Here is a 19,475-nt window from a genome sequence, read left to right as displayed (position 1 = left end):
AATTGAATGCAATTATACTGGTACAGATGTGCTAATACTAGTATTGTTTATTCCCATGCAATTATACGGTACCTTTATACCAGTAGAACTATGGCCATGCTAGGGGTTGATTGTATAACTCTTGTGGTTAAAAATAAATCAGCAAACTAACCAACAGTATTACTGTTACACTTAAGAGGCCCATCAGATTCCCATTGTGCTAGATCCTGTACAAATACAGCACAAAGAGATGGTCTCTGGCACAAAGCACTTAGAACCCAAGTATAAAACAACGGATGATAGTGGATATTGACAAATGGAGAACTACAAGGAAATAAGACATTACTCAACACGAGAGATAGTGGTCTCAGAACAAAAGTCACTTAATCACAAAAATCTTGACACTGGTTATCATGGCAAAGAAACATTTTAAGGAGATTTCTGAAAGTGAATGAGGTAGCCTTGTGCAGCAGGTGTTTACAGGAAGCTCCTTCCATGCATGAGAGGAAGCATGTGAGAAAATACAAAGATGCTTGTTTAGAAATGCAACACATGGGTGACGGAGGCTGGCATCATAGATCAATCAGAGGCAGGAGTTAACTTCTTAACAGTGACTAATAAAGGATAGGCAGAGTGAGAATAGGCCATGAAGGGTCTCAAAAATGAAGACAAGTAGATTAAGCTGATGAAACAGACAAAGAGGCGCCAGTAGAGGGATGCAAACAGAGGCATGGCACAGTGAAATCAACAGGCTAGAAAAATGATCAATGCAAACACATTCTGAAGAGATGTGAGTGAGGAAAGATTACCAAAAAACAAGCAAGCAAGCAAACCACCTGCATGAAGACCAGGCCGGATTTATTTTCCAACAGAATAGAATATGGACTCACTGTTACACTATGGACATAAAAACAGCATTGGCTTTAACACAGCTGACTGCAGCTATTCTATCCCAATGGAAAGGAAAGGTGCTTTTCCATCTGTTTATTACTATAAATGCTTTTAGTGCTAAAACAGGGCAAATGTTACTTACCTTTTTATATTCCAAGTCAGAAGGGGTCAATAATTCAGGACGTTTCTCTATTATTTTAATTTTATCTCCTACTTGGTTGGCTTTAAAGATCTTAAAGAAAAAAAGTAAGTCGTTTTTACTTTTTCCATTTGTACAACCTTGAGTAATACGTATTTTGACTTTTGAATAAGCTACTATTTTAAACAATGATCTGAAGATGGAAACCATAATTTGGAAGGAAAATTAATAAACCTAAGCTAATCGGTGGTTCTTCTCACCATGTGAGCTTTTAATATACAAATACCAGACCATGCACAACCTTCAACTGATATTCACAGAGGAAAATACTTTTGAAATATGTATGATTTTATTTTAGTTAAAAATGATATAGCTATAGAGAAGTTTTAATCACTCATACCCCAAAACAAGTTAAGTCAAAACTACTCCACACTAAATTGAACCACATCTGCTATCTGGCCTTTGTCATGACATATACCTGAGTCAGCAGACAACACTGCACAAGCTTTCAGTAAGTGTTCTGTTTGTGTGACAGTATGTTTATGCTGAAGACTCCCTGCTGTATAAAGAAGAATCACTATATGTCTACCCCACTGTAATTTTTCTATGCATCAATACATATACACACTTTTGTTTAATAATGAGAAGAATTCTATTTTCTTACTAAAACACTACAACTTGCCATCACCAGCATAAGTTTCTTAATTTTAACATTAGAAGACAAATGAGAATCCCATGCCTGGAGCTCACCATAGAAAACAATACTACTTTAACAACAAGACACTGCAGTCAGCAAGGGGATGCTAGCTGTGGTTGAAGACCATATGGACACTTCATCAATCTCTATTAATGATGAGGATGAGACTTTCACATGGGGTCAGATTATCCTCCAGCTACTTACTACAGGGTTTCTTGCACCTAACTTAGAAGCATCTGGTGCTGGCTAACGTCAGAGGCAGAATACTGAACTAAGGGTCTGACCGAATATGGCAATTCCAATGGTCCCAGTGTTAACTGGAGTCACAGGCATAAATCTCAGAACAGAGTTGACATTATTCCCAAATTCCTTTTCCTTATAGTGCCTCACAACCTTTAAGAATTTATGTGAATACTGAGAGCTCTTTCCATACATACCACAAACATACTGCAATACATATAATAATAGAGATGTAAAAAATATTAACCATGAACCGATTACAATTCCACCAATTACATAGTTAAATCGGCTCTGTGGGCTGACAGTCCCGCAGGCTCCCACCACCACCAGCCCCATGGGAGTTTAACTGTTGACTGGAAGTGATAAACATCAGTGTACCAGTTAACCTCATACATCCCCATATGAGATGCTCCTTTACTAGAATACTTATTACTAAAAGAGTGATAGAAATGTAGCCATGTTAGTCTGGACTATGTAGCACTTTAAAGACTAACAAGATGGTTTATTAGATGATGAGCTTTCGTGGGCCAGACCCACTTCCTCAGATCAAATAGTGGAAGAAAATAGTCACAACCATATATACCAAAGGATACAATTAAAAAAAAAATGAACACATATAAAAAGGACAAATCACATTTCAGAACAGAAAGGGGAATGCGGGGGGGGGGGGGGGGGGGGGAGAGGGGAAGGAAGGTAAATGCCTGTGAGTTAATGATATTAGAGGTGGGGAAGGGGAGATGTCTGTGAGTTAATGGTATTAGAGGTGATAATTGGGGAAGCTATCTTTGTAATTACTAAAAGAATCTATGCACCAAATACCAAAGGTCATTAAGTCAACTATATACACTTTTGAGTTATTCACACCACCAGAGTTATCTAAGCCAAACATGGCTCAGTATAGACTGTTTTGTGTACATCAAAGCTCTTTTCAAAAGTAGAAGCTAACAGGAACATTTTACAGAAAAGGAAACAGAAAAAGCAATTTGCCACAGTTGCACAGCAAGCCAGTGTCAGACCTTGGAAGTGAAACCCGTCTCGCAATTCACTGGACCATGGTACCTCATCTCCTAATACAATAATGCAACTGATTCCGTAAGATGCTGAACACACTACACTGCTACAGGTTGGATGCTCTCTTGCTGGCTGCTGGCCCTGCCCGTGGGCTCCTCTTTGAGCTTTGGGGATCCCTCTATGCCCTGCTGCCGGCCCCATGCCACCAGGGTTTGAGGCTGGGACTCTCTAGCCACCACCAGCCACCAGGACTCTCCAGGGTTCCAGACTGGGGCAAAAATTTCCAGGAAGCTGCCAGCCTAGCTCTCACCACAGGTTCCATGTGGGGCTAGAGCTCCCTCGCTGCTGTTGGCCAGCCAGCCCTGCTCTTGCTGGGGGTTCCTGGCTCAGGCCTGGGTTCTCTAGCTCCTGCCAGCCCTGTTCTTGCCAAGGATTCCTACCCAGAGTTCTCAGCAGGAGCTCTCCAGCCAGGGCCAGAAATTGCCCCAAGCTGCCGTCACAGCCCCTCTCCTGCTGGGGGTTCCCCTCCAGCTACTGCTGGCCTCACTCCCACTGGGGATTCCCAGTCACGGCTGGGACTCCCCGCCTGCCACCTGAGCTCATTGGGCAGGACTCCTCGGATACCAGCCCAGCCAAGGCTCTCCAACACCCACAGGACTCCTGGTTGGCTCCCTGCAGAACCATGGATGTTGCCAGACCAGAGAGTCCCGAATTTGGAAGGTTCAACCTGTATTAGAATTAATGGCAATACAATTAATTAACAGGGAGTTGGGTCTGTTCAGCCTGCAGAAGAGAAGAGTGAGGGGGGATTTGATAGCAGCCTTCAACTACCTGAAGGGAGGTTCCAAAGAGGATGGAGAGAGGCTGTTCTCAGTAGTGACAGATGGCAGAACAAGGAGCAATGGTCTCAAGTTGTGGTGGGAGAGGTCCAGGTTGGATATTAGGAAAAACTATTTCACTGTGGTGAAGCACTGGAATGGGTTACCTAGGGAAGTAGTGGAGTCTCCATCCCTAGAGGTGTATAAGTCTCGGCTTGACAAAGCCCTGTCCGGGTTGATTTAGATGGGATTGGTCTTACCTAGAGCAGGGGGCTGGACTTGATGACCTTCTGAGATCTCTTCCAGTTCTATGATTCTGTGATAAGGGGATGGGTTGATGAGATAATATGATCTTGGTAACTAATTGACCATTCATTTTCAGTGGGAAATAGGTCAATGGAGGGATGATAGGAGTTACTGTAGAGAATTTCTGGGTGTCTGGCTGGTGAGTTTTGCCCACATGCTCAGGGTTTAGCTGATCGCCATATTTGGGGGTGGGAAGGAATTTTCCTCCAGGGTAGATTGGCAGAGACCCTGGAGGTTTTTCGCCTTCCTCTGTAGCATGGGGCACAGATCACAGCTGGAGGATTCTCTGCATCTTGATAGCTATAGAGTGTCCGCTCATTTAAGTAAGAGGATTAAACTACTTACTTTTTCCATGAGACAATGCGATACTGCAGAGTTCTCTACTGTAAACACCTAAAGAGAGTACTGTACAATCAATCACATTGGCTTAATCATTCAAAATTCACTAAAAATTACTTCATGCATGTTCACTGTTGTGGCTTTGTAACATTTTCATAAATATCCAAATGAACTAGACATGCTCATTTTTAGCTCATGACAGCAATATACCTGTTTCACTTTTCTTTGTCACATTGTCTCTACAAAATAAGATCTCTGCTGAACTAAAGGCTCAACTTTGCTTACTCCTCTATAAAATGAACAAATTTTGACTGTATAACACTGATATTTGTTCTAGTCTTTCCATACAGGAAAATCCATCTCATTTTCTTAAAATTAAATTGCAACAGAGCCTCACTATATCAAAACTCTGGTTAACTGTAAATACAAATATCCACACTAAACAGATTTTGGAGTTTGTAATTTATTGACGCACAGACTAGCAAGATTCTGCTACAGCTGGGTTTGGAAAGGACACATCACACTTCCTGTAGGCCAATAGATGTCTCATTATGTCAATTCCTGGTTCCCCTCCCGTACTTAATGGGCAACTGAAACACAGGTAGGGCATTTACAACTGAACATAATGACAATGCTCCACCCCCACGAGATCTCACTCCATGAGTATGGCTTAATGTGATCCTGCTATACTAGTTAGAAATATCACTGCAACACATTACAGCACACACACCTTTTCATTTATGGGCCCTCAATCTAGACTTAGTCAAAATATTTATATTTTTAACATCTTGTTTGTTTTCACTATTTGTTTTTTAGAATTTGCTATTAAGCTATAAATATTCTCTAAATTATGTACACTTGGGAGATCTTTTCATATGTTTAAGAATTCCAAAGGAAATGAAGCATATATCCACCTGCCACGTCTAAAGGACAGCTTTACTTCATTCTGCCTATGAAATTTGGAGGAAATTGCCACTTGAATGCTCCATAGTTGTACCTCTGCTTCCATTATTAATCATGACTTGAGAAGACTCTCAACTGTACACTTCTACCCCTCAGTAGACTCTTGATATAAGCCTCCAGAGCACCAAGGTAAGCTTCTTACAAATGGAAAACAAGCGCAGTAGCTGCATACTAGCCTGTTGTCTGCCCAGGATGAGTCACAAATTAAGTTAGCTGAATAATGCCAAATCATTTGGGTTTGTGAAGAACAAGTCATGCCAAACTAATCTGATAGCTTTCTTTGATAGGATAACGAGCCTTGTGGATAAGGGAGAAGCGGTGGATGTCATATACCTAGACTTTAGTAAGGCATTTGATACGGTCTCACATGATATTCTTATTGATAAACTAGGCAAATATAACTTAGATAGGGCCACGATAAGGTGGGTGCATAATTGGCTGGATAACCGTAGTCAGAGAGTTGTTGTTAACGGTGCTAAATCCTGCTGGAAAGGGATAACAAGTGGAGTTCCGCAAGGGTCTGTTTTGGGACACGTACTGTTCAATATCTTCATCAATGATGTAGATATTGGGATAGAGATTACGCTTATTAAGTTTGCAGATGATACCAAACTGGGTGGGGTTGCAACTTCTTCGGAGGATAGGGACATAATTCAAAATGACCTTAGCAAGTTAGAGAAATGGTCAGAGGTAAACAGGATGAAGTTTAATAAAGAGAAATGCAAAGTGCTCCACATAGGAAGGAACAATCAGTTCCATACATACAAGATGGGAAGCGACTGTCTAGGAAGGAGCATGGCGGAAAGGGATCTAGGGGTCATAGTGGACCACAAGTTGAATATGAGTCAACAGTGTGATGCTGCTGCAAAAAAAGCAAATATGATTCTAGGTTGTATCAACAGGTGTGTTGTAAGCAAAACTCGTGAAGTCATTCTGCCGCTCTACTCTGCACTAGTTAGGCCTCAGCTGGAGTACTGTGTCCAGTTCTGGGCGCCACATTTCAAGAAAGATGTGGAGAAATTGGAAAGGGTACAGAGAAGAGCGACAAGAATGATTAAAGGTTTAGAGAACATGACCTATGAAGCCAGGCTTCATGAACTGGGCTTGTTTAGTTTGGAAAAAAGAAGATTAAGGGGGGACATGATAGCGGTTTTCAAATATCTAAAAGGGAGGGGGAGGAAGGAGAAAATTTGTTCCTCTTGGTTTCTGAGGACAGGACAAGGAGTAATGGTCTTAAAGTGCAGCAAGGGAGGTTTAGATTGGACATTAGGAAAAAATTCCTAACTGTCAGGGTGGTCAAATATTGGAATAAATTGCCAAGGGAGGTGGTGGAATCTCCCTCTCTGGAGATATTTAAGAACAGGTTAGATAGACATCTGTCAGGGATGGTGTAGACAGAGCTTGGTCCTGCCTTGAGGGCGGGGGGCTGGACTCAAAGACCTCTCGAGGTCCCTTCCAGTCCTATGATTCTATGATTCTAATAGAAGCCATGGAGAATGGTTGCCAGGCACTTTACTCACTCAGTAGAGCAGCCATCATTCTTCTGCTAGATAAAAGCAAAATACTTGTATCCACCTATAAAGGACTTGTTTTGTTAGGGATCTGTACCTAAATGGCAAATACTATTGAGTACTTTCTTTCTCTCTGCATCTTTTATGATTGTTCATTTAGGCATCAATTAGCAACAGCATGCAGCTGTGAGAATGTCTGAGCACCCTAGGCAAACCCAGGTGTTCAGTATGTGTTAACTAGAGACATCAAGGTACTACTGAACAGGGAACATTCCCTTCACCAATCAGGGAATTACTTTTTATAGCATCATCCTTGAAGTTCATTACAAACAATTTAACAAAGTTCATTTCAATAATTGCAAGGAAAACTGCTGGCAATTTGGGTGGTTTAAAAGCATGAACTAGTTAGTTTACTGAAGTCATTGGAATAGGCTACCACATGGTTATGCTTAGGTTTGTCACTGTACTAGAACTTAACATGTCAAAATTTCAGGGATTGTCAAGTGGAGTGAAATAGTGATATGGCTCTATGCTTGGAACTCTGCACTATTCCGTCTCTGAGTGAAATGTTTCAATTTGAATGACCCAGAAAATGAAACTAGTGGCATCACAACAGAGCCTGGGGAGAGGAACTGGGTGCGGGGTGGATGTGTAACATGTAGGTAACAAATACTATGAGAAGTGGGTGTATCTCACCATTACACTCACTCCATTTCCCACTTGAGAATAAACCTAACCACCTCAGAATAGCATAGCAAAAGTAGGCAACAGAAGGAGAAAATTATCCAGAGAAATGAACATTAACAGAAGATGGGTAACTCAGAAATGAATCAAGGAAGAAGCACAGGACACATCTGGAGCCTTTGGCTACAGTTTGGATTATAAGTAACAAGAAATGGCAGTTGCTCCTGCTGTATAATCTACAGCATGGCTGTCACAGAGTGAAGCTCACATCCACTGCTTATCTAGTAGACTGGAATTGAACATTACTGAAAAGCAACACTGAAATGTTCCAGAGGACTAAAAACATCTATCTAAAACATAAAGAGCAGAAAAATAACAGGAAGCAGTGAAGTATTGTACCTGCTCTGCTCCAAGATACTGAGCCAGCAGCGGAAGCAGGCTGCCGTCACTGATGCAGAGGCAAATACTGTCTTTTTTCAGTACCTGCAGAAAATAAGACAAGCTGACAATATTATTTTTACTCCAGATTTAAAAGTTCTCAGATAAACCATTTTTACACTTGGTTATTGAAACTTAGCCAAAATTTAAAGATAATTAGATAGAAATTTGGGGAGCTGCAAACCAAACAATATCAGATGCAAGAGTTTTCTCCAAGAAGAAATTCAGAATAAGATTTTAATAGAGAAATACCAGCAGTGTTTGTATCATCATCCCCAAAATAGATTGCAGAGAGAACTCATCACACATGTACAAAACTAATGTTTGGGTTCACATCTATAAGTCTTGTGGACAGTGATGGAGGGGGGGGAGCTGGTCCATGGGAGGAGCTGGCAGGAGAAGGGGGCAGGTGGATCCACAGGAGTCAGCAGGTGTGGGAATCTGGCTTAAAAGCTGGCTGCCCGTGGGCACCACTTTCCTCCTCCCTCCACCCCTTGCTGCCTCTGATACAGGAGGATGCCCAGGCTTACTGGTTAATCATGTTAATGACCACACGCTAACATCCCTAGTGGACATCTTCAGTTGAAAATAATTGGATACTAGATATTTCATGACTGTTTGATTTACAGATGTGTTTTTGACTCAGACAAAATGCCACATGCATTGTGAACAAACCTAGCACATACTCCCTTTGTTAAGGAACATGAATCACCCACTAATAATCTATTAGAGTGGAAAGATGTATATGGACACCCTTGTGGAAAGAGCAACAGAAAGATTTAATGCTGCCATGAGTTGTAGAATAATCTCACTTACTGTCATCAGAGCCTGGATGTACTGGTTTGTTCGGTTCAGATCATTTAGCTCTCCAAAGCGTGGTCTGTTCCAAAGCAGATGAGCCTGACAGCTACAAAGAGGACTCCCAAAATAGGCATCTTTTTTGTCCTCTTCATTTCTAAAATAGAATATAAAAACATTGTATGTTGTTGTAGCTGAGCCAGCCACAGGATATTAGAGAGAAAAAGTGGTGTGGTAATCTTTTATTGGTGAGAGAGACAAGCTTTCAAACTTACAGCTGTGTTAGTACAAATGCTTGTCACTCTCAATGACAGAAGTTGGTCCAAGAAAAGATATTTCGTCATCCAGCTTGATTCTCATGAAAAATATTGACAAAGAACCATTTATATGCTGTTGAAAAGCAGTGAATGTGTATATTCACACCAATGGAGTATACTTTACATATGGAAGTTTACAAGTTATGCTATCATGAGTATTTTTTCATCTGTCTCTATTTTTGCATCCAATGTGGTCAAACCTTTAAATGGTCTTCATTTTAAAAAGTATGAGCATGCTACTTACTTTTGTGGAAGAGACCACTTGCTCAGAACTTGTGGGAAAAAAAAGTCAGGCTACTAGTACAGTTGCCTAAATATGAACAAGAAAGACTAACTTTAGGCATCTTTTTTTAAAAATCTTGTTTCCTGTTGTCATCATCAGTGACTTAAATACTGAGTGAACTATCTCCACCAGGAGGTTGGTGACCTTGCCAAATTGTAGGATTAACATATTAACGGTTTTCATGCTCTCTTTCTGATTTACTTGACTTTCTAATCTTATTCTAAGAATTACAGATTGTAAAGTCAGAAGAACATCTGTAATTTAATGTGACCTCCTGTACAATACAGACCACAGAACTCCTCTCAATGAATTACTTTTGAATGACCGAGTTTAGGGATGCTATTGTATAGCCATTTAAATTATTAACTTATAGGATTAACTGATAAACCCAGGCCTAACAACTACACGCCATCTCCTCCCCACTTGCTGCCTCTATATCAGAAGCAGCAACGTGGGGAAGGTGGGATCCAGTGCCTGTGGGGATCCAGCTTTTAAGCCAGCTCCCCATGTGTGCCAGTTCCTGAAAAGCTGCCTCCCCGCCCTGCCACTGCCTCTGATAGAAAGGCAGCAGCATGGGAAGCAAGTGGAGCTGGCTTAAAAGCTGGTTCCCCAGGAGCACCTGATCCTGCAGAGCTGCCTGAACCCCACCCATGCTGCTGCCTCTCTATCAGAGGATGCATCACAGGGGTCGGGGGTGGAGAAGCGGTGGACGTTGGCTCTCTTAGCATGCTAGCTCCACGGAGCCACCCACCTCCCCTTGCTGCCTCCCACAGAGGCAGTGGGGGGGAGGGGAGGAGGTGGGCAGATGAGAGCCGTTGCTTAAAAGCCGGCTCCCCACAAGCACCAGCTCCATGGAGCTGCCACCTCCTCCCACCACTCTGCTGCCACTGTTTCAGAGGCAGCAGCTTGGCGCTGGGTGTAAGTGGGATGCCAGTGCAGCCTCGGTCTGCTGGGAACTCAGGTCCCTGCCTGCTGGGAGCTGCTGCCACCCCGCACTGCTACCTTTGAATCAGAGGCAGCAGTGCAGGGTGGTAGGGTGCTCTCTGTGAGTGGGGCCAAGAGCCGGGAGCACACTGGCTGCTGGACCCGCCCCCGGGAAGTATTTTAGTAACCATATAACCCACTAATAATTGTAACAGCTACACGATTACTAAAATACAGAACATCTAACATCTCTAATGGAGCTACTGGTCCCTGTTAGGGAGTAAAGAGAAGGAGTAGAGAGGAATATTCTTGTTCCTTTTACAAAACCCTGAAGACAGACATGCTAAATACCAGAGACAAGGCAGGTATTAGAAGCTCAAACTGCGCTCTAACTGCTGCACATATTTTTCTACTCTTTTCTACTTTTTCTAATCCCACCATATTTTTTTGTTATTTGCTAACATGTTTACCCTACACACCATGCGGGTGGTTAGGAACCTACAATTTCATACCTATGCTATGAGACACGGCAAAGTAAGTAATGAATTTAGTTCCTTGCCTTCCTTCCAAAAAATATCCAATCTTTATAAGCAGCAGCACATACTCATGATTTCATGCCATACTTTGATCATCTACTCCTCTCATACCTATATTTACCTGGCCTTCTGGAGCTTATACCACACGGAATATTCATCACGATATGCAGAAAGGCACACACTCTCACCCTGAAGAACTGGTTCCTCCTTTGGAAGGAAATATACACACTGCATCCAATGATCTCGCCACTGGAAAGAAGAGACAGGACCCAGGTATTTGTTTGTAACTAATTATCAGAAGTGATCGTCATTCAATAACAAATATTCCAGTTCGATCCAAACAGAAATTATCCCAGTAAACATAGGCAGAGCCAGGCTGCCAGCCAGCAAATGAATCAATGTGGCAAACACTATTCTATTTCAACAGTACTGAGAAAGAGGTGGTGCTGTGCAGTACAGGTGGTTGCAAGTACAGTAAGCAAATACTTACACTGAAGATGTTTTATGTCAAATGGAATGGCTGTCAGCCAATAAACTTGCTTCATAGCTAACTGCTATTCTTTAAGTACCCCCCACACCCATAAAACAATGCTTATGAAGTGCAAAAGAGCTATTATCCCGCCACAGCAATACACACACCCTATCTGCACTTCAACATGCTTTCTGATTGGATGCATTGTCTGTTATTATGGAAATCTTCTGAAAAGAGGAAGTTACTCACCTTGGTGCAGTAAGGACAGTTCTTCGAGATGTGTGTCCCCAACTGTAGGTGTCAGGTCGTCCCGGCACCACAGGTTGGAGTTTTCTTGAGCAGTGATCTGCTGGACCACGCATATATGGCATGCACCCCATGTCGTTCACACCCTATTGATGTCTTGCGTGGTCCGGCTCCCGTCAGTTCCTCAAGTCTGCCCCAGTATCTGGAAGATATAAGGAAATCCGAGATGGGGAGGAGGGCAAGTAATGGAGCACCCAAGGGTGGGACACATCTCAAAAAAACGTTGTTACTGCACAAAGGCGAGTAACTTCCTTTTCTTCTTCGAGTGATGTCCTCTTGGGTGCTCCACTGTAGGTGAATGTGTAGCAGTACTCAGTATAAGTGGTAGGTGGGCCTTGGATTTATGGCTTTACAGCGGTAGATAGGGTCATGTAGGTAACAATAGTGTCATTTGTTTGAGTCTGCAAAATTGCATAATGATTAATAAATGTGTCATTGGTGGACCATGTAGCCACTCTGCAAATATCCCTAATGGGAACCCTGTGGAGGAAAGCCATAGAAGTTGCCATCGCTCTTGTGGAGTGTGCTCTTAAGTATTTGAGGTAGTGGTTTATTCCTCAAAAGGTAACATTGTGCGATGCATGACACCATAAGCTTGGAAATGCACTGTGACGATAGCGGATATCCCTTATTGCTGTCTGCTATAGAGATGAGCAAACAATCCGATTTGCAGAAAAACCTAATCCTGTCTATAGAATGCAAGGGCTCTCTGTACGTCCAGTAAGTGAGATGTTGCATCCTTCGCTGTGGAACGTGGTTTAGGGTAGAACAAAGGGAGCAAGATGGGCTTCTTCAGGTGGAAGTCCGAACAAACCTTGGGAATGAATTAAGGATGGGGATGTAGTATTATCTTGTCTCTGCTGAAGATGATATAAGGTGGAGTCTCCATCAAGGCTGCTAACTCACTCACTTGGCACACAGAAGTAATCGCCAGTAGAAAAACTACCTTTAGCCTCATGATCGACAGTGGGCATGTAGCCAGAGATTCAAACGGTGAGCGAGGAAGAATGTCTAGCACTATTTCTAACTTGCACGATGGTGGTGGTGGCGGCCTGCATGGCGGGTATAGATTAGAAAGACCTTTTATGCATCTCTTTGTGATGGGATGGGCTAAGACTAATCATCCCTCTACTCGCTGGTGAAAGGCAGTGATGGCTGAGAGATGTAGCTAGACCAGCATTCTTGAGAGACAATATGGAGTCCAAGATTTCATGTAATGGCGCTGTGTCTGGATCCAGATTTTTGCCAGCACACCAGAAGAGGAGTGTACTCCATTTCTGGAGATAGGTGGTTCACATAGATTGTTTTCTACTATACAAAAGAAACAAAGATTACTTGCCTTGTGCAGTAACTGGAGTTCGAGATGGTGTCCCCGTCGATGCTCCGCATTTGGTTTTGATGCCGTCCTGGCGTCTGGAACGGAGATTTTGCAGCAGTCTTTGCTGGGCTACACACCCTCCAGTTTATTCTCTACCCCGGAGGACCTAGGTCTGAAGCAGAGGGGAGGAAGGTGGGTCATGGAGCATCCACGAGGACACCATCTTGAAGAACTCCAGTTACTGCACAAGGTAACCGTTATTTCTTCAAGAGGTCCCCATGGATGCTCCACACTTGGGGTATGTCTACACTACCCCCCTAATTCGAACTAGGGAGGCTAATGTAGACATTCGAAGTTGCAAATGAAGCCCGAGATTTAAATATCCCGGGCTTCTTTTGCATCTTCCCGGGTGCCACCATTTTTAAAATGTCCCTTAGCTGCGGGCACAGAGTTCGGACTAAGGGACATTTAAAAATGCCGGCGCCCAGGAAGATGCAAATGAAGCCTGGGATATTTAAATCCTGGGCTTCATTTGCAACTTTGAATGCCTACATTAGCCTCCCTAGTTCAAACTAGGGGGCTAGTGTAGACATATCCTTGGTGATTAACAAGCAGTATTACTCCGTGGTGGCTGGGGCTTCGGAACGTTACAGGAAGCAGATGAAAGTACTGCTGAGCCACTGCAGTGTTGCTCGCCTAGGAAGTGCATAGTGCTTAGCAAAAAGTAAGTTGTGATGCCCAAGTGGCTGCCTGCAAATGTCCGTTAGTGGCATGTTGCATAGGTATGCTGTGGAAATGGATACAGCCATGGTAGAATGAGCTGTCAAGCATAATGGTGGCTGTAGGCCCTTAAGCATGTAAGCAGTTTTTATGCAGTCCATAATCCATTTCGACAACCTCTTTTTCAATATGGGATTTCCCTTCACTCAATCGGCGAAGGCAAGGAGATTGTCTGAAGGGTCTAGTTCTTTCTAGATCATGGGTTCCCAAGCTGGGGGGAGTGTCCCCCTGAGGGGGTATGAAGAAATTCCAGGGGGGGGCGTGAGGTGACCCAGCCTCCCTCCCCATCAAGTTTTGCTGCCCCATTCAGGTCTTTCTTTTTGCCCCTCAAGTTTTGCTGCTATTTTTTGGGGGAGGGGGCGTGGGGTTTTTTCAAAAATCAAAAAGGGGGCGTGATGCCGAAAAGTTTGGGAACCACTGTTCTAGGTAAAAGGACAACTCTCAACGAGGGTTTGCATGGCAGATGCAAAAGGAGTTTGTGTGAGGCTTTGGAAAGAACACGGGTAGGTTTACCATTTTGTTTATATGAAATGATGACGGAACCTTTGGTAGGTATTTTGGATGTGTACGAAGGGTAACCCTATCACTGTGGAATACTGTGAAGGGTGGTTCAGCCACGAGAACTGCTATGTAACCCATGCAGTGGATCGACATGACGGCAACCAGGAATGCAACCTTCATGGAAAGTTGCAACAGGGAGCATGCGGCAAGGATAAAGGACAGGGGTATCAAGATTGGGTCCTGCCTCTTTGATGTGCACCATGTTGAGAATCGTTTCCATTTGTACGTGTAGGAGGTGTCGGAGGAGTCCTTATGACTGTGAATGAGGACTGCTTGGATCTGTTCCAAAAAGGCTAGTTTTCCATGGGAGAGCCACGGAGGAGCTATGCTGTTAGATGTAGCTTGTATAGATCTGGGTAGGTTTGCCCTGTCTGCCCCAGAATGATCAGATTGTGTTGGAGAGGGAGATTGATGGGTGTGCGAATTGACATCTTGAGCAGAAATGGATACCACGATTGTCTGGGCCAGTTGTCTTCCAACAGTGGAGCTGTCCGTCTTGATCTTCTGCACAACCCTGGCCAGAAGTGGTATGGGGGGGGGGGGGGGGGGGGGAAGGCATAAGTGAGGTTGTGATCCCATTGGATGAGGAAGGCATCCCTGAGAGATCCTGTCTCTATGCCCACTCTCGAGCAGAACTGAGTGCATTTGGTATTGTCCAATATTGCAAACAGATCTATTGATGGTCAGCCCCACCTGCGAAAAAGGGAGTGTGCTATCGAAGAGTCGAGTACCCATTCATGATGTTCAGGGAAATGCTTGCTGAGAGCAACGGCCATCACGTTGGAGACACCTGGTATGTGAATTGCGGAGAGGTGGATATTGTGACTGATATAGAAATTCCACAGCTTTATGGCATAGGTGCTAAGGGGAGAAGATCTGGCTCCTCCCTGTCTGTTGATATGGAAAACAGAGGCAATGTTGTCTGTGAGGACATGGACATGCTTGTTGGTGACAGAAGGCAGGAAACGCCTGCAAGCATTGTGTATGGCATGCAATTCTAGGAGATTAATGTGTAAGGACATCTCTGGGGTTGACCAAAGGCCTTGGGCAGTTTGAGCTCAGAAATGAGCACTCCTTCCAGTAAGGGAGGCATCGATTATAATTGTGCACAAGGTGGAAGGCTGGAGGAAGGGGATGCCCATGCAAAAGTTGGCTGATTTCTTCCACCAAAGGAGCAATGTTTTGATCTCATGCAGTACCGTAAACGAGAGTGACATGGGGGTTTCTAAGGTTTGTAAGCTCTGGAAAACCAAATTTGTAGGCAACGCATGTGAAGTCAAATGTGGTACTACAAATGCGGTGGCCACCATGTGGCCAAGAAGTTGTAGGCAATCTCTGGTTGCGGTACAAGTGGCAAGGTAGATCGTTGTGGCCAGAGTCTGAATGGCAAGGAATCTTTTGAGAGATAGACAGGCCCGAGCAGCTGTAGAATGTAGGCATGCTCCAATGAACTGCATGTTTTGGGAAGAGTTAACAGAAGACTTTTCCCAATTTATGTGGAGGCCTAGATTTTGAAAGCACAGTATGCTCCTCGCTGTTACACGTGCCGATTCCATCTGCAACAATGCCTTGAGAAGGCAGTTGTCAAGATAAGGGAAAATGATTATTCCCATAGACTGAAGGTGCACTGTGACTACAGCAAGTACCTTGGAGAAAACGCGAGGGGCCATGGAAAGACCAAAGGGTAGTACTCGGTATTAGTAGTGATTGTGGCCTACCATAGATCTCAGGAATTTTCTGTGAGCAGGATGTGAAAGTATGCATCCTGGAGGTCGAGGGCTGAAAACCAATCACCTCGATGCAATGCCAAGATAATGGTGGATAGAGTGACCATGCAAAAATTGTCGTTTTGATTAATCTGTTCAGATTGCGCAGATCCAAAAATCAGTCTCCAGCTTCCTAATTTTTTTTGAGTTAGAAAATAGCAGGAATAGAAGCCCCTGACTCTGCTCGTGTAGAACTGGCTCTATAGCTCCTAGATCTAAAAGACGAAGCATCTCTCGTCGTAGCAAGGTATTGTGAGAGGGGTCCCTAAAGACACAGTAGGAGGGTAGGTGGAAGGTTTGGCAAGGCATGCTATGGTATAACCAGAAAGAATAATGTCGAGCACCCATCTGTCTGAGGGGATGTAAGTCCATTGGTGGTAGAATGGATTAAGCCCATCTTGGAACGTTTGCATAATCAATCTTGGCATTGAAATTTGTAGTAGGTTTTGTAGGCCCTCAACCAAGCATTCAAATTTGCTTGTTGGCCAGTGGAGGTTGAGCCGCCGAGCCGGAAGACTGTCTTTATCTCTGAGGCCAGGTTCTGTTTCTGTTAGGATTGTTATCCTGCCGCTGGTTAAAAAAGGACGAGTAACATGGCCACTCCTATCATTGGTAGTGGAGTGGAAACAATGGGACAATGTTCCAGCAGTTGAAGCACCTTGTCGAACAGGAACATTTTTAGTCTCATCTCCCTGTCTTTATGTGCCCTGACTATCAGTTTGGCACAATGGACACATTTCTGAGGCACTCAATGCACTTGGCATGACTGTCGGATGCAGGCATGGCGTCATGGCATGTGGCGCACTTCTTAAAACCAGGGCAGCCCGGCATAGCTAACTGTAAAACTAATTGAAGAAAATAATATAGTTTGTCACAAAAAAAAAAAAAAAAAGTTTAACTACAACTATAAGAACTGTAACTAACTATAAACTCTAACTATGTATTCTATTCCTGACAGGGTTTGCCTGAGGAGAGAAGGCTCGCTACGTCTGTGACCACGGGCAGCAAAGAAGGAACTGGCAGGAGCTGGACCGTGCGAAACATCAAAAGGGTACAAGGTACAAAGCGAGTGCTGTGCACGCGCGATCCGGCAGATCACCACTCACGAAAACTCTGATCTGTGGCACTGGGATGACTTGACATGTACAGTGTAGCACCCTCGGGGACATCACTCAAAGAAGACAACGATTTTTCAGATAATATTTGCATTTTAAAAATCCCTGCGGAACAATGAATACTAACATCCTTAAAATACACAGCTAAAAGGAAAGATGAATTTCAGTACTTTATATTACAAAATTGAATGTGGTCTTAAACTAGGAGAGTTTTTTGTGGTTAACATTTATTTAATATGCATGTCATTATAATCTTGCAATAAACCAAACACTACTCAAATTGTTACACTTCAAGAGTCACCTGCTAAAGCAAGTCACCACATGTATATCAGTGATATAAAGAACATTATTTTAAATAAATACATGTAATTAACTGGGTAACTGAAAAATATCAATACCTTACCTGGACATCATGAGAGGCAGGTTGTACCCAGTATGGTGCCATAGTACATTTTATCGTCCCAGAGGGGTCCATATCAATATCCCACCATGAAAGGATCACTTGTGCCATGCCAGATTTTATGGGCTGCAACTTCACTGTGTAACAGGCTGACGAGCTGTTTACTTCCTTACTGAAATCCATACTACACAGAGAAGCATCAGTTGTACTCAATTATGTTAAAAGGCATGTTGATTCACATTGTTATAAAACATTATAAATGTGCGTTTTAGGAAATGCAGGAAGGGAAGTATAATGTGGGGCAAAGCATGTTTAGTAACATTATACAAATGGAATTGAGACAGTTTGAAAGACGTAAAAACCACTATCCTGAAACAAAACCATACATTACATTTCCGCAACAGAGTAATATGGATTGTCAACACCTAAGTGTTATTCAAATATTCAATGTCTGCTCACCCCAAACTTCGTTTGCCATAAGGTACTTCATCTGAATAATCAGATTTTTTTTGAAAGGCACAGCAAAGTTTTTATTTATTTTTACTACTCCTACCACTATTCACTATTAGGGATGTAAGTGACTAGTTGACTAGGGATGTGACTAGTTGCCCCCTCTCCCTCCGCCCCTTGCTGTCTCTATTAGAGAGAGGCAGCAAAAGGGGGGGGGAGCCGGATCCAGTCCTGGGGGGAGCCATCTTAAAAGCCGTTTCCCCCCAACACTGTCTCTGCGGGAGGCAGAGGAGGTAGAGGCACAGCGAGAAATGGCACTGGTAAGGATGGAAGCAGCTCACGCTACTTCTGCTCTGATTCTGCTTTTGGGAAGCCCAAGAGGCTCTTGTACATTTCAAAGGCTGAGGTGCCACAGGGAGCTCTGCTGGCCCACACTCTCTGCAGAGCTTCTGCTTTTGAACTGTTGCAAGAGGAAGACTCTTGCTACAGTTCAAAAGCAGAGGCGCTCTTATAGATCGAATAGTTGATGGAAATCCCATCAACTATAAGATTAGTTAATTAATCTAAATTTAACATCCCTATTCCTTACCTGAACATAGTCACAACATCACTGAGGACAGTGAAGTCACTCTGAGGCACCTGGTTTAGTTGGATATCATAGACAGAAGGAACACCAGGACAGGTGTCTATTTCTGAAGGGAAGACAATAATTTTCTCATCATCCTCTGCTTGGACGTGAACAGGAAAAAGCTTGTTCCAGGACCACATTCTTTTGGATTCCACTAATTGGGCATATACTCTTGCCCTGTGAGGCACTGCCTCACATCCTTCCTAAGCATTTAAAAACAAAGAGTAAATGCATTCAACATTGCTGAATTACCAACAGGAAAGTAAAATGAAATACTTATTTTAAAACGTAGTGCAACGTAAGGGATAAGGTGGACTAAGCACAGGGTTGATAGCCAAGATTTCCTAAATTCTAAATGTTGTCTTCTAAAACTTTCCTTTGGAGTTTTGGCCTTCAGCTTTGTGTGTGTTTTCTCATCGAATTTGCACCTTTCTACCATCCAGGGTTTCTGCATGGCTTACCAAGCTAATTTTTGTAAATTACTTACTGATGCCATTGTGTGTCTAAAACAACAGACATTGATGCCACTCTTGAGCTTTATTCAAATCTTTATTCTCATACTGAAGATATCAGATCTACCTTAACCTTTGAAGGCAATTAGCTACTAAGCTATAATCATCAATATACAACTTACAATTGCATTCAGTATATGACAGAAAAATAAAAGCTCAAAATAAATGACAAATGTTTCTGACAAATTATTTACTTAGTTAGAATACAGCTGACTGGTTAAATAACTTAACAAACCAGGCCAAGTTCAATCCTCATGCACTGCCACAGAAGACAAAGGCTTAACACTCAGGAT

At 43.1% G+C, this 19,475-nt stretch overlaps 1 protein-coding gene across 5 annotated transcripts in view; it reads right to left on the bottom strand.

The window, feature by feature from the left end:
- Nucleotides 1–19,475, bottom strand: part of PRMT7 (protein arginine methyltransferase 7) — a 63,641-nt gene that overhangs the window by 22,778 nt on the left and 21,388 nt on the right. For 4 of the 5 annotated variants that reach the window (XM_075940339.1, XM_006117569.4, XM_006117568.4 and 1 more), the window contains exons 7-13: nucleotides 18,632–18,873; nucleotides 17,596–17,776; nucleotides 10,996–11,123; nucleotides 8,833–8,971; nucleotides 7,978–8,061; nucleotides 4,427–4,474; nucleotides 1,013–1,102 (exon numbers count right to left, since the gene is read on the bottom strand). In XM_075940339.1, the coding sequence (XP_075796454.1) occupies nucleotides 1,013–1,102; nucleotides 4,427–4,474; nucleotides 7,978–8,061; nucleotides 8,833–8,971; nucleotides 10,996–11,123; nucleotides 17,596–17,776; nucleotides 18,632–18,873 (912 nt within the window). The remainder of the gene's footprint in view (nucleotides 1–1,012; nucleotides 1,103–4,426; nucleotides 4,475–7,977; nucleotides 8,062–8,832; nucleotides 8,972–10,995; nucleotides 11,124–17,595; nucleotides 17,777–18,631; nucleotides 18,874–19,475) is intronic. The other variant, XM_075940340.1, reaches the window with a different exon arrangement.

The sequence above is a fragment of the Pelodiscus sinensis genome, chromosome 12 (assembly GCF_049634645.1).
Source record: "Pelodiscus sinensis isolate JC-2024 chromosome 12, ASM4963464v1, whole genome shotgun sequence".
Classification (NCBI taxonomy): Eukaryota; Metazoa; Chordata; order Testudines; family Trionychidae; genus Pelodiscus; species Pelodiscus sinensis.
Note: the sequence above shows the minus strand (reverse complement) of the source record. Positions and strands in the feature narration are given on the sequence as shown.